The sequence below is a fragment of the Triplophysa rosa genome, linkage group LG15 (assembly GCF_024868665.1).
Source record: "Triplophysa rosa linkage group LG15, Trosa_1v2, whole genome shotgun sequence".
In the NCBI taxonomy this organism is placed as follows: Eukaryota; Metazoa; Chordata; class Actinopteri; order Cypriniformes; family Nemacheilidae; genus Triplophysa; species Triplophysa rosa.
The window spans coordinates 11,466,833-11,480,851 of record NC_079904.1 but is presented as its reverse complement, the minus strand read 5'-3'; the positions used below and the strand labels follow the sequence as shown (position 1 = coordinate 11,480,851).

The 14,019-nt window shown below is 38.0% G+C and overlaps 2 protein-coding genes across 3 annotated transcripts; one reads left to right on the top strand and one right to left on the bottom strand.

Moving 5' to 3' along the window:
- The first annotated feature begins 665 nt into the window (after positions 1-665).
- Positions 666-3,444, top strand: zgc:153896 (uncharacterized protein LOC569930 homolog). Its single transcript, XM_057353242.1, has 5 exons — positions 666-906; positions 1,517-1,662; positions 2,224-2,850; positions 2,933-3,164; positions 3,380-3,444. The coding sequence occupies exons 1-5, from the start codon at positions 666-668 to the stop codon at positions 3,442-3,444; spliced, it is 1,311 nt and encodes a 436-aa protein (XP_057209225.1).
- Positions 3,445-3,654: 210 nt separating this feature from the next.
- mideasa (mitotic deacetylase associated SANT domain protein a) lies at positions 3,655-13,356 on the bottom strand. 2 transcript variants are annotated; one of them, XM_057353821.1, is made up of 13 exons: positions 12,908-13,356; positions 10,577-11,953; positions 9,099-9,335; positions 8,689-9,001; positions 8,251-8,317; positions 8,013-8,155; positions 7,265-7,368; positions 6,562-6,637; positions 6,312-6,400; positions 5,614-5,736; positions 5,263-5,376; positions 4,951-5,162; positions 3,655-4,869 (listed from the first exon to the last, which is right to left on the bottom strand). In XM_057353821.1, exons 2-13 carry the CDS (start codon positions 11,936-11,938, stop codon positions 4,647-4,649), a joined length of 3,063 nt encoding a protein of 1,020 aa, XP_057209804.1. In that variant the 5' UTR covers positions 11,939-11,953; positions 12,908-13,356; the 3' UTR covers positions 3,655-4,646. The 2 variants fall into 2 exon arrangements, with proteins under 2 accessions (XP_057209804.1, XP_057209805.1); XM_057353822.1 differs by having other exon boundaries at positions 4,951-5,159.
- Between the last annotated feature and the right edge of the window lie 663 nt (positions 13,357-14,019).

Genomic DNA, 14,019 nt, shown 5'->3' with positions numbered 1-14,019 from the left:
TACAATTGTTTTTGTTTTTATATACTAAGACAGTGGTTTTCAAATTGTTTTGTCAGTCGAACCTCTTTGACCTAAATAATTTACTTAAAGTCCTCTCTGAGGAAGTAAATATTTCAATAATTTAATAGCACATTTGCATGTTTACCTTCAAAAACATTATTTTTTATCTGTTTTGAGGTTTTTCTTAGTAGTATTTTACATAACTATCGTTATTTCTAAACATTTCTTTGCTATTCAATTTTTTTCAGTTCAGGAAACCCCGTAGGCCTACTAAGATTGTGAACTGGTGACATTACAAATTTCTTTAAACTTATGTCACCTGTGACGGCTTTCTGCTTATCTCATATTATGAGACATAGATAAACCCATTCATGGTCCACGGTCAACAAGACAGTTCAAAGCTGAAAATGATCTGAATGAATGAAAACAGCACAACATTTTTCTTTTCAAAATTACAGTAGCCTACATAAATAACAAATGGGTTGATCTATCGTTCATTGAGCCTTTTATATAATAGCTAATGAAATGAAACTGGCTGAGAGTACAGAAAATAATGAATCAGTAGCCTAGCTATTACAGGGCCATTTTATCAGTCCAAGATATAGATGCCTATAAAACCAAAATCAGACTTTGCTGGTTTTCACTCTTCTTGACATTCTCTCAAGATGAAGTCAGAACTTCTGCTGGTGTTGGTTTTGTCTCTTTGTGTGAGCAGTAAGCCTCTGTCCAAAAAGAAAACATATAACAAGCTGCTGCTCATTTCTTTTGATGGATTCAGATGGGATTATGACCAAGATGCAGACACGCCAAACTTGGATGCGCTTGTTAAAGAGGGAGTAAAAGCAAAATACATCAATCCTCCAGCGATCACCATGACATCTCCATCACACTTTACAACTATTACTGGTAAGGACATCGACTTGTGAGTTATACAAGAATGTGTCAATATATTTTATTGAGTTTTAAAAGTTATATTCAATAACCCTGTTGTATGTGAATAATTGTATTTAAATTCTTTCTGTAGCCTATGTTTATCTGACGGAGGTGGTATACACACTAACTTAACTTTCCCTCTTGCATAGTTGAAAACTGAAATTTTCCTGAAAAAAATGTAATAGTCATTAGTTATGGAATTGTGCATCATGTAAATGAAGTTTATATACATTTTATTTGTAAATTCATACCTAACTGGGGTATGTCATGCCTCAGAATAACTAGTCTATATAATCTTTTCAAGAATGTTCAGTCTCAATATGTCTGCTTAAAGCTGCTGAGCACATACTTTTTGTCTGAGCTGTAACACCAAAGGTTATTTATAAGCAGTGTTCATAAACCAATGTCTATGCACTGTTTTATGTTATCATTTACTGTACACAGCGTGAGATAGCCTAGATAGAAATGTGGGTCCATTCACTGTAGATGAAGCCACTTCAGACTACCACAATTTATACCACATCTATTGTCAAACAGTGTTTAAATGACTGTAAGTCTGAATGTATCCTAATCTCTCATTTAGGAAGATGGATACAGGATCATGGTGTTGTCCATAACCTGATGTTTAATTCTTCCACTGGCGTGATCGTTCCTCATAAGAGAACACTAACAAAATCTGAGTGGTGGGATAATGGTGTTTTGCCCCTGTGGATAACAGCCCAGAATCAGGTGTGGAAATATTGCCTAAACCCCCCCCCAATTTTAAATTTTTGTCGTTTACTCACCCTCTTGTCATTTCAAACCTGTAGGACTTTCTTGTGCAGACAAAATAAGATATTTTGAAGAATGTTGGTAACCAAACAACATTCCCCCATTGACTTCCATTGTATGGGCACAAAACCACTGAGACATTTCTCAAAAAATCTTCTTTTGTGTCTCACAGAAAAAAAGAGTTTTGAACTACATGAGGGTATATAACAGAATTTTTATTTTTGGGCGAACTGTCCCTTTAAGAATATAATACCTTTTTTCTTTACTTTTCTTTTTTTGTTGTTGATGTTTTGTATTTCTTGTGACGATTACAAAATAAATTAGAGATTACATTTACTTTAAATGGTCCAGTTAAAAAAGAAAGTATAGCAAGCTGAGTGGAAAAACACAACATAGTGAAGAAATATAATATTTATTATTGTTCACAGTAGTGAATAGTGAACTATTCCTTATTTTCATCAATTATTTATTAATGACCACTATTATCTTTTCTAATCACATCTCTTATGTATTTTACAGGGTCTGAAAACAGCATCTTTCTTCTATCCTGGTGGTGGAGTGAATTACAGTGGGCAAGCTGTGGATCGTTCCCTTGTGGAAAGTAATGGGCACCCGGATGACAATGAAACAGAGTGGAGGCAGAACATCGACACTGTTATGAGATGGTACAGCGAAGAGGACTTTCACTTCGTCGCTCTTTACTATGGTGAACCAGACAACGTGGGCCATGCCAAAGGCCCAGAAACACCAGAGAGAAGAAAGATCATTGAACAGATCGACCGCGTTATCGGTTACCTTAGGGAGGCCATTGAGAAGAATGGTTTGACTGATCGTCTCAATGTCATTATCACTTCAGATCACGGCATGACCACTGTTAAAAAGTCGCCTGAGGTTAATGAGATCCGACTTGCCAACTACATGAGTTTTTTCAACCTATCTGAGTTCGAGTTGCTTGACTACGGTGGGTTTGGGATGATCACACCTAAAGAGGGGAAAGAGCAGGAGATTTATGATGCCCTGAAGAATGCACATCCAAATCTCAGAGTCTATAAGAAAGAAGAGATTCCAGGACAATTTCACATTGCCAAAAATCAGAGAATTCAGCCTATTGTTCTATTTGCAGACCTGGGTTTTAATCTGAACTCGGTAGGTTTATTTGGAAATAAATGTAAGTCATTATAAACTTATATATTCTTCTATCCAAAAGTTTTTTTTTCTGTTTTCACAGAGGATCATTTTGTATATCAACAAAGGAGATCATGGATTCAGTAATCACGAAATGGATATGAAAATGATCTTTCGAGCGTTTGGTCCAGACTTGAGGAAGAATTTCTTGGCTGAGCCGTTTGACAGTGTCAGCATCTATCCATTGATGTGCAAGCTGTTGGGTGTCACTCCAGAACCAAACAATGGAAGTTTCAGCGACACCACAGGCATGTTAGTGGATGCCTTTGATGCTGGTAAGCATTTGATAAAACATTTTGACTTCATATTTGATTTAACAGCCCGTAAATTAATATTTCCAAAAGAAAATGAAGGTATTATAAGAAATTCTATTTTTAATGATTAACAATGAAAGACAGCAATTATGAACTCATTTTTATTATTTCAAAGCTTTTTAGTCTCTTAACAAATGTATTCTGTAACTAACTAATGATATTATCTTTATTTTCAGGTGAAAGAATCAAAGTGTCTTTTACTCTTTTTACTCTGATCATAATTATCTTAACCGTCATCTGAAGTCAATTGTCAAGACTGCTGGATAGGTTGTATCAATCAATAATCCTTCATAAAATATAGTGGATTAAACTCAGAAAAAAGTCTGAATGCATTTTTAACTACTACACTTTAATCTCACATAATGACCACTAAAATATTTTTTTCTTTTAACGAATGTCATGTGATAACTGAATATTCATTTTCATATTTATTTTATTAGGTTAAATAATACAAGTAAAAAAAGGGTTCAATTGGAAGTTTGTTTTTATTGGGCAGACATGTACAATATGCAATGGCAGTCAAATAAAATACAGCAAACACAAAGCATGCTCACAATAATCACCAAAGTGTAAAAAAAATCAATTTGTGAAAACTGGTTTGTGTTTCACATACAATTGTGAATATAAAAAATTTGATTTTCTGATATACTGAATTATGGATGCAAGTTTCAATAAAAATCTCTTATTCTAAATTGTCCACTCCCTTTAAGTGCATTTAAAGAATAAATACACATTACTTTATATTTAGAGTACTGAATATAAACACAAGCACACACAATGTGATCAATACAACATATTGTACACGGTATAATATACACAACATATATATATATATATATATATTTTCTGCATTATATACATTCAATGCACAAAGTATTTCAGAGAATTTCAGTGGCAGAATGTTTTGGATTGTGTCCTTGATTATTTGTTTAATATGTACATTACATAAAGTTATAAAAATACAATCTTGAAGCATACAAAAACAGTTTTTGTTCTTTATCAAAACTTAAGCACTATACATTTCTGGATAAGTTTACCAAGAAATAGCCAAAATTTAGACATTTGTTTGTAAATGCATCTTGAAGGCATTGCATGAAACTGAAATGAGTAAATGGTCCCTTTTTTTAAATGTTCATTTTTTGGTTATATTGCCCTTTAAAGTGGTTTAAAGTCCTTTAAACAATATCAGACTAACATCCTTACTTGCTTATCATCATTAAATAAGAGTGAAGTTCACAAATTTAAAACTATATACCAAAGGAACATTTTTGGTAAAAATCATTTTTCTTGCAACATATACAACAGAAACAAAACATAAAACAAGTCGGGCATTTCTGACACCACCTTCTTTCCGAACATCCTCCCAGCTCATCAACATAAAAAGGGAGATGCAAATGTTACAAAACTAAAGTCAATCTGCTACCAGCACAAAGGTAAACATCATCAGTGCCAGTCTTCATCCTGCTCATCCTCTGGCTCTATAGAGCTCTCCTCAGCTCCACTGCTCTCTCCCTGCGCTCCTTCTGCCTGTGCCTCCAGTGCCCTCTGTCTCGCTGTAGCTGCCGCCCGCTCCTCTTCCTCTCTCTGGCGCAGTGCTGCAGCCTTCTTCTCCTGCTCAGCATGACTCTTCATGTGAGCGCTGCGGCTTTTTACTTTATAAAACACCCTACACATACATAAAACACATTAGAGCGTATTACAGGGAACACAGACAAACTTTCAATAGCAGAAATTCAAGCTCACTCACCTAGTGCACTTCTTACACGGGAAAATACCTTCTGGCTCTCCCTGACTTTTGTTGCCTGTGGAGGCTCTGCTCTTCTTCCCTGCGCTGTCAGGGCGAGGTTTCTGAGGTGCAGGGGAAGGAGTCTTAAAGGCAGGTTGAACCGTTGGCTTCAGGCCAGAATTGTCCTCCACACAACTGTTCTTCTGCTCCTCGTGAGCTGAGTCTGCCCTCTGCTGGACCAAGGTGTAAAGACAAAAATTGAAACAGATTTACATGGTTATATGGTTATGGTTATTAAGTCATTACCTGGTTATTTGGTCATTTAATACTCACATTCTCATTGGCTTGATGTGTTTTAGACACATCTTTTGAACTGTCGTTCGCATTGTCTTGTGTTGCGTCCTGTTGTCTATTATCATTTCCTTCCTCCTGCTGTTCTTGTTTGATCTGTATTAGAAAAAAATAACAGACAGATAATACACATTTATGAATTTGAATCATGGCGGTAACTATGACTATCACTCAAGTGTTATTTTGTACATATTCATTTTCTATTTTCATATATAAATACAATGGGGTCTAAAATGTGGGGAGCATGCTATCATTAACACAAAAGATCAAATAGTAGAAGTCTTAACACCTTTGAACAAGTATTTACAAACAGTAAGCAATAAAAGCCTTTACCAAAGGTATGCTCTCCTCTGGGTCTAAAGGTCCATATATAAGAGACCCATTGCGAGCAACCTTCACTTGTTTCTTATAGGTGTAGTAAAACTCCACACATTGGGCCACTGTCTTACTCCTCACCTGCCAAAACAGCCACACAAACATGTTATTTAAGATGGACGTCAATTATTTTCTTTAAATTGCTAAATAGTAATAATAAATACTTTGGGGAGGAATAGTGATTATTTTTGTGATGTCATAACAAAAGTCTTTCTCTGGGAAAAATTAACCCTCAGGCTCAATTTTAAAAGGGGTCATCAACCATTTTTTTAATAAATATAAAGATTTTCATGGCCATTTCCCGCCCTCTTTTTTGACACTGGCTGAAGTGCAGTTTTGCTGTCAGGTCCATTATAATCTACATTGTTCCATTTTTACTTTTCTCCCATTTTCATACACGCACAGACATTTTGAAAGAATATGGGCCGAACCAAAAATAGGACACCACCTCTTACTGAACTTAAATTTCTAGAAACATTGACCAGTTTTGTCAAATGTAAAGTACATCTAAATTTAAATAATCTCAAATACATAATCATTTAAATGATTTGAATAAGATTTTTTTTAACTAGAGGGAGACATAAGCCCATGAAAGCAAAGGGGCAGGGGCTGATTTTTAATTGTAAGACCATTTAAGAAAAAAACAAGCTGCCTACCAGCTTCTGTACCAAGAAGAAATCTTTCCTGTAAGCAGAAATTCCCTTGTTGAAGTATTGTTTTTCGTCCACAGTCCAACAGTCTGACCCTGTTGAAATGTAACACATGAATCTCTTTCTACCCACTATAAAGCATTACAGATAACATTACAATCTCTAAATAAAACGCTCATGACTAGAAATATTTGGCCATCAACATCATACAGTATCCTGAAAAGTTTTGCAAGTTCTGTTCTAAGTGATGTTTTACCTGCATAACGGTAATTGGCCAAATGGTGGTTTGCAGAGAAGACAGGATTCTCCAATAACATCATCTCTAGTGTTGCCTACAAGGACACAAATACATTTGTGGTTTCTCTGTCTCCATAAAAGAATGTACTTTGAGACCAACTATCAATCACAAACTGGAAAAACCTCAAATAAATGCAATTTATCATACCAATGAACATGAAACCATACCATGACCTTTATGATGATACTCTTGTATAGACCGTTTCATCGGACACGCGCGCGCCTGACCCCCAATTAATTTCCGGTTTGTGTTTGGCTAGTGTCTAATAATATAACTATTTATATTTTATTTAATTGATGTTAATATTAATTTGTATTATTATTTTACTGTATAATAATTGTATTAAATAAACGATTTGTTGAATTTTGTTGTGTGTTCATTTGATTAAATAAACAATTTGTTGAATGGGTCCTGTAGTTTTGACGCATTTAAAGAAACCATATGGTACTAGCAGTTGAGCTTGGTATCGGAGTCTAAATTCAAAATGTTGAAGGGACAAGTTACGGTTCTTCGCGGTTTCTTTTTATTGTTATCAGAAACAACCTACAGGCACTCTATTGTTTGTGAATGTGTACCGGAAGTTCAATTGGGGTCACAAAAGTGAGCATGCGCAGTAACGTTTGTTTATGTTGTTAAGATGAAACCAGAGAGCTGTGCTCACCATGACATCACCCCTGCACTCATGCAGACAGTGCATCGCTAGCTCTGTGTTGGTTCCTCCTCCAAACAGGACACTGGAGCACACCAGATTCATCACGTCATCAACTGGAAAACAACAAGGATTGGAATGAGTTTGTCTGTGTTAAGGCACGTCTGAAGTTAATGTTTGTCACATCCCGTCCACTAAGATGCCTTAAAGGGACAGTTTACAAGGTTGTTTCAAATCTGTAAATGTCTTTGGTAAAACTTTACTTAAAGCATATATGTATAATGCATTTTAAAAGTAGTTTTAATGTATTAATTATGCCTTGTAATGCACCTTCTTTTGTGTTCAACAGAACAAATACATTTATAAAGCAATTTTCCCTATGGTAGTCAATGGTGGCCAAGAACTGTTCGTTTACAAGCATTCTTCCAAATATCATCTATAAGAAATGTATACAGATCTGGAACAACTTGATGGTGAGTAAATGATGACAGAATTTACATTTTTGGGAGAACTGTTCCTTTAATTTGCTTAAGCATAGATGCATCCTTCACTGCCTCAAACAGTTCAGCAGCTGGTGAGGACGGACATATTTTTTTCACAACAGCAACATACACAAGACATGATGTTATGGTGCATTGAATGTCTGAAATTGTTTTTCTTAAGAGGTCCCATCATTAAAAAAGCTGTCTGGGTGTTTGAGCTGCAACACAGCTACATTCAGTCTGGGACACAATCATCAAAGACGGTCAAAACAATTTACCTCTAGCATCCAGGGAGGGTGTAGAATCAGTCTCTGATAATGGAAGCCAAACCAAAGTGGCTTTGTCTTGGTCCTTTTGGGAGCTGGTCTGATCCTGCAGTTCTGGAATCTCAGCTTGATACCGAGAACCGATGTTAATGCGACTAAAAATAAAAGAGAAAAAAACAGCATTAGCCAAAATACAAAAACAGTGGACAGTGATTTTGTAAACAGTTATTTTAAAGAAGTCAGTGCTCACGGTTCAAGGCTGACAGGCGTTGCTTCTCCAATAAGCTGGGGTGCAGGAGGAGTGATATCAGAGCTGACTGAAATACAATGTTTAAAAATTAAAAACAGCAGAACTCCCAACCTGATCTCACTGGAAGTAACTATTTTAGGAGGTGGCTACTTTGTATGAATTTTTACTATGTGAATCATAAAAAAATGCACGATTATTAGAAATAAAGAAACACTGAAGCCCCTCCCCTAACCCCACCCCTAAACCTAATGTCAATGGTGCTAAAGCAAATTGTACTAAAATGTACAAATAAGATTGTAAACATTTATATTAATAGTTACAATTTCCCATGAGATTGTCTTGGAACTCCTGATCTAAACCAGGAATTAAGGACTATTAATAAAAAGTGAACAAAAACAAAAATACAACTTTTAGATCTAAAAGTAATGTGAAACTCACTTGAACGCAGCAAACTTCTTGCGGCGCTCCGTGGTGTGGGTGGCAGGACCTGGCTGCCCGCTGCCATGGAGGACAGGACGGCAGAAAAGTAGAGCCCAGAACCTTCACGCACAGGTGAAAGAATGGGCGGAGGAGTGTACGGTGGGATGATGCTCGCATGCTCAGGTAGACGAACTGGGGAGCGCAGGTTGCTTTGATAGGGGGTGATGCTGGAGTAGACAGAAGGGGCGATGAAAGTGAACGGTTTGGGAGGAGGTATGACCAGGGGTTCCGGCCGCGGGCGACGCCTGGATTTGTCTTCTTGCCCCTTGCCCTGAATCCAATATAAGTGACAGAAAGTTCCTCCATCTTTAATAATTTTAACAAAAGCATGTAAATCATTTGAGAACAATTTGAGATTACTTGTGCACCTGGATGAAGTTCTCAGATGCCGAGTTCTTTAATGAATGCCGGCGTACTACGATAACCGAGGGTTTACGCTCAGGCTGGTTCTGTAGTTGAGGAGTCTCAGAGGGATGTCGCACATCATCCGGGCGTGCCCAGGTGCCGGGGCCTTCCATCTGAGTTTGGCCTTTAGAAACGGGCACAGAGACGGGCATGACAAGGGGGACCATACCAGCTGGTCTAGCAGAGGCATTCTCCTCACTCTATTAACAGAAGATAAAAGAGACAGAATGTATAAAATGGAAATGTAATAAAAAGGTGTGGAGAAAATTTTTTATATACCTAAAAAATATTATTTATGTTAATGTTTCTTGTGCCTTGTAATTTTCATAGTTTTCTTACAACACTCTAATTCTATATGATTATAACAATAGTTGCTCGCCTGTCATGTCGCAAGCATTGTAGATTGGTTGCTATTGTATAATATACAAACGTAACTATGCGCAAGAAACCTGCAGACACGATGAACACCATTAACTTAAAGCACCTTTACATTCATTTACATAATATATCATTTTCTTACAAATGTGCTTCAATTTCCAAAGAGAGATATTTTGAAGAATTAATTCATACCATACGCTTTTTTTGTGCAAGGCTTGGATCTGATACGTGTTAGCAAACAGGGCTTGGTAAATCGGCCCCTCCCAAGTTCAACTGAATGGATTTGTACAGAGTGTGGAATGTGTAGGTGTGTGGACATGCAGCTGCTTACCAGACTGCTTTTCAGTGCTAAATAATTCAACTGTACTGCACATCGTACAGTATATGACCAGGGTAGCCATAGGGCAAACACTGCTGTGAGCCGAGTTTGTATTTATTAGTTTGATTAGATAATAAAAGGTGGTTCTGCTTGATAATAGAACCAGCAGTGGACTTTTTTAAATTTTGTGCTGTTTCATAAGGTGCTTTAAACAACAAAACAACTTAGGAAACCAAAGCAGTAGATGTAAAGTTTAGGTTATTTGCTAAAATATGTAGGATCGACTTGTGAATAGAACAGACTTGTGTATAGATTGACTAGTTCTCGCCATGGATGTAGCCTTAGATGCTGGAATGGCATCAAGAATGAAACAATAAATAAATAAAATATGTAAATTGTAAGTAATTTAAAAAACTTCAAACCCACATTTTCATAGCTACAATTTAATGGTTATGTATGAATTCGTTTTTTATTTAAAACTGAATATATTAGACTTTTTAATTCTTATATGGTGAGAGTCAAATTAACAAAATAAAATAAAATAGGGTTTTCTAAAAACCTAAATTTTGACTTACTTCTTTAAAAACCTCTTCCAACGTCTCAGTCACAGTGGAATAAAATGTCCAGTAAAATATATTTTATAGACAGAGAATTTTCAATAGTAAAAAGTCCTCAGTCATCTTATATAAAGGACTTGATACGATAGACTTCATACAGACATCCAGAATAATCTCACACACTCACATTTGCTGGTAAAAACTCCATCTCTGAAGCCTTTTGCGCTAACGTCTCCAGGTTGATCTCTTTTGAGGCTCTCCGCCGTCTCTGGGTGCTTTGGATGACACCCACTGGAGGACCCCGGACTCCGGCCACTCCTCCATTTTGGGCAGAAACACTGTCCCTAGATGTCTGGTTTTCTTCCGGACTGACACCATCTTTGGATAGGCGGCGCGAGCGGCGAGGGAGGACCTGACGTTTGCTTTGGGCCTCCTGCGGTTCTGGAATTGTCTTTGCAGGACCAGAATCCTGGAAATTAGATGCCTGAGGAATTGGATGCTGTGGAGCAGGAGTTTGAGAGACAGTAAGCGGGGTCTGATGAGATAATGGACTCGATTTGATATTCCCCTGGGCACTGTCAGTGTGTTGTTTGCCTCGCTGGGTTTCTTGCGATGGTATAGATTCTGGTTGACGAAGCCCTTGTGCGTGCTGCTGCAGCTGCATCTGTTGCTGCAGCTGTTCCTGCATTTTCTGCTGCTGGTGGTATTGCTGTTGCATGTGTTGCAGCCGTTGTTGCTGCTGAATTTGGTGTTGCTGTTGTTGGAACTGACGCATTTGGAGCTGCATCTGATGCTGGTGATGCAGCTGCTGCTGCTGTTGCAACTGCAACACTTGCTGTTGCGTTTTTGGTTTCTCTACGTAATTCATATTTAAAGATGCATTGTTGCCTTGGTAAACTTGATGGAAGCCAGGTGCCTGGGGTTGCTTGGCATTTCCAAATGCCAATTGGAAGGGTTGCAGAGTGGGGTCCGGCATGTCGTGATGCATGCTTTGAGGTGGATATTGGAGATCCGCAGGCCTGTGGCCCTGTTGGAGGGCCTGAAACTGAGCATGGTGCATTGCTGCCATTGCGTGATGATCCCACTCCTGCCCGGGAACTTGTGAGGTATCTGGGTAAGACTGCGAAGATGCCGGGGAAAGCTTTTCTAACTTTAAAGCCTCCATCTCATGACCCGCCTTGTGAAAAGCTCTAGGGTCATCCACACCACTAAGAGAAGGGCCAAAGTTTGGCGTCCACTTGGTCATGTTTGGAAGGCCCTGAAACCAAGCTGAGGTCTGCACTGGATCCTGATGCACCCACTTGACCGATCCAGCCTGCTGAAAATGTCCTCGGACCTGATATCCTTTATCAGATTTGAAAACGTTAGAGCCTTGGACCTCAGGGCTGGAATCCACGACGCCCCCTGGAGTGTTGTGAGTTTGCTCCATGCCAGGAGCTCCCACACTGTAAAACATTTCTCCCGAATGTTGCATTGATTCATTCATGGCTTCAACATTCTGCTTGCTAATACTGTTTATGGTTCCCCTCTGATGTGGCGAGAGACTCATGGCAATGCTGGGACACTACAGAACAACAAAAAACAATGACAATCTGGTCAATCACAACTTCCGTATGAAGGGTTAGGTGGGCACGTTTCCATACATATACCATACACGTGTCCTATGGTGTGACATAGCAATAATTTAGAAAACAAACTGTTAATAATATATATTTAAATCTATACTATAAAATAGCATAAGAAAGATTTATATTCATTGTTAGTTTTTTCTAAATGTTTGCTGTCATACCACAGGACACACTGTATATTTGTCAACTACCCTCTTGGGTTTACTACAGTAACCACATTTTAATGGTATTTGTAGTAAAACCATAGTAACCTCAATTTATCATTGTCTTTCTGCAATAAATAGTTTAACCTTAAAATATGTAGTAACACTATGGCAATACAAATGTTAATCAATCAGCCAAAATGTACTATAGAGAAACCATTGACATTGTTCATTTTTTTTAAAGAATATTTTTATTATATTCCTAAAATGAAGTTATGCGTAAAGTTGCACGAATGACAGGACACTATCCGCACACTATACACTCCATGCTCTGTGCATGGCTATAGAGATCTACAACCAGGAAACCTCACATACACACAAATGCAGAAGGCCACGGCAGACACCACGGGAGGGGCATGAAAAGTGCAATGCAAGACAACAAGAATTACAGGAAGTGAAGAGGGAAAGGGAGAGAGCGAGAGAGAAGGGGAGTGCGTGTAGGAGAGAGAGAGAACAAGCAGAACTACTTTTCTATCCAATGATGACCCCTCCCAAACCAGCCTCTTGTCAACGATGAAAAAGTAGTTACAACAACAAAATACGTTCATATATAAGCAATGTTGCACAAGCAAATCACCTTCCGCACTTCCCTGTTTGTAAACGGAGTAATCTTGCACTTCTGTGATCTTTGCTCTTTTACGTGTCTTGAACGGTCGCTGTAATGAAAACAGACTGTAGAGTACTTACCCTGTTGCAGTGTGGTACTGACGTTTTCTTTAGTATTCAAGTTCAGATGACAGCAGCCAGTTGTTTGAAAAAGATCCAACCCTGGGCAAAGTCAACAGCGTGTACGATCATATCTACACACCGCGAACTGCCTGTCGTTAACGCCAAGACGTAGATGCGCGAACTGAATACCTCCTGTATATGAAAATCGCATGTTGTAATCACCCAGAGGCCTTTCTACGCGCAGACTGACAGATCTGACAACTTTTGAATCCAGACGGATATGAACTCCAAATGTAGTCGGCCAAATTAGTTTCCGTTCACATTCTGCTGTTTAGGCGGAGATTTGTTGATGCTGTTTGCAGACTCTCTAAAGTTCGCGGATCTTCTCGAAAAATAGTCAATCCATTAAAGTTATTTATCAAAACAATAGTTGGCGCCGCCGCAGCCAATCGGCGTGCTTCAGATTGAAGGCGAGGCGACAGAAGGCGCAAATGCGCAACTTGTGATTGGATGAAGGAAGTTCTTGCGCACTGCTGGAATGGAATGTGTAATATTGAATTATTGATATCGTATGAGATAGAGGTGCCATTTCATACAGTAATTACATCACAGTTTCACTATTACGGGGTGTAATACAAGGTGCGTTGTCGGTGTAACGTTAGTAATATTCAATAAAAAAAAACCACACACAAAATACACATCTGGGTTTTCTGTAATTTCGGGGAACACATTAGGGGCGGTTTCCCGGACAAGGATTATTTTAAACCAGGACTATGCCTTAATTAAATTACGATATTAAAGTCAATTAAAAAAACTTTACTTTACAAAAAACATTACTGGTGTGCATCTTGAGACAACACAATCACACTGATAGATTTTAAGATATGTCAATGTAAGATGTTTTCGATCAAGACACCTCTAACATTTAAATTAGACTGGGACTAGTCTTAAACCCTGTCCGGGAAACCGCCCCTATAGTCTAAAATAAAAGATGAATTAAAGCCGCAATCCTTGAACGATAAAGAACGTGCAGTTGTGTAATTAAAGCCACGTGTTTGTTCCAAGCTAAAGTCTATCTAATATTGTAATATTATTTATTATTTCGCTCTACTGCAAGAAAAAAACGTGGT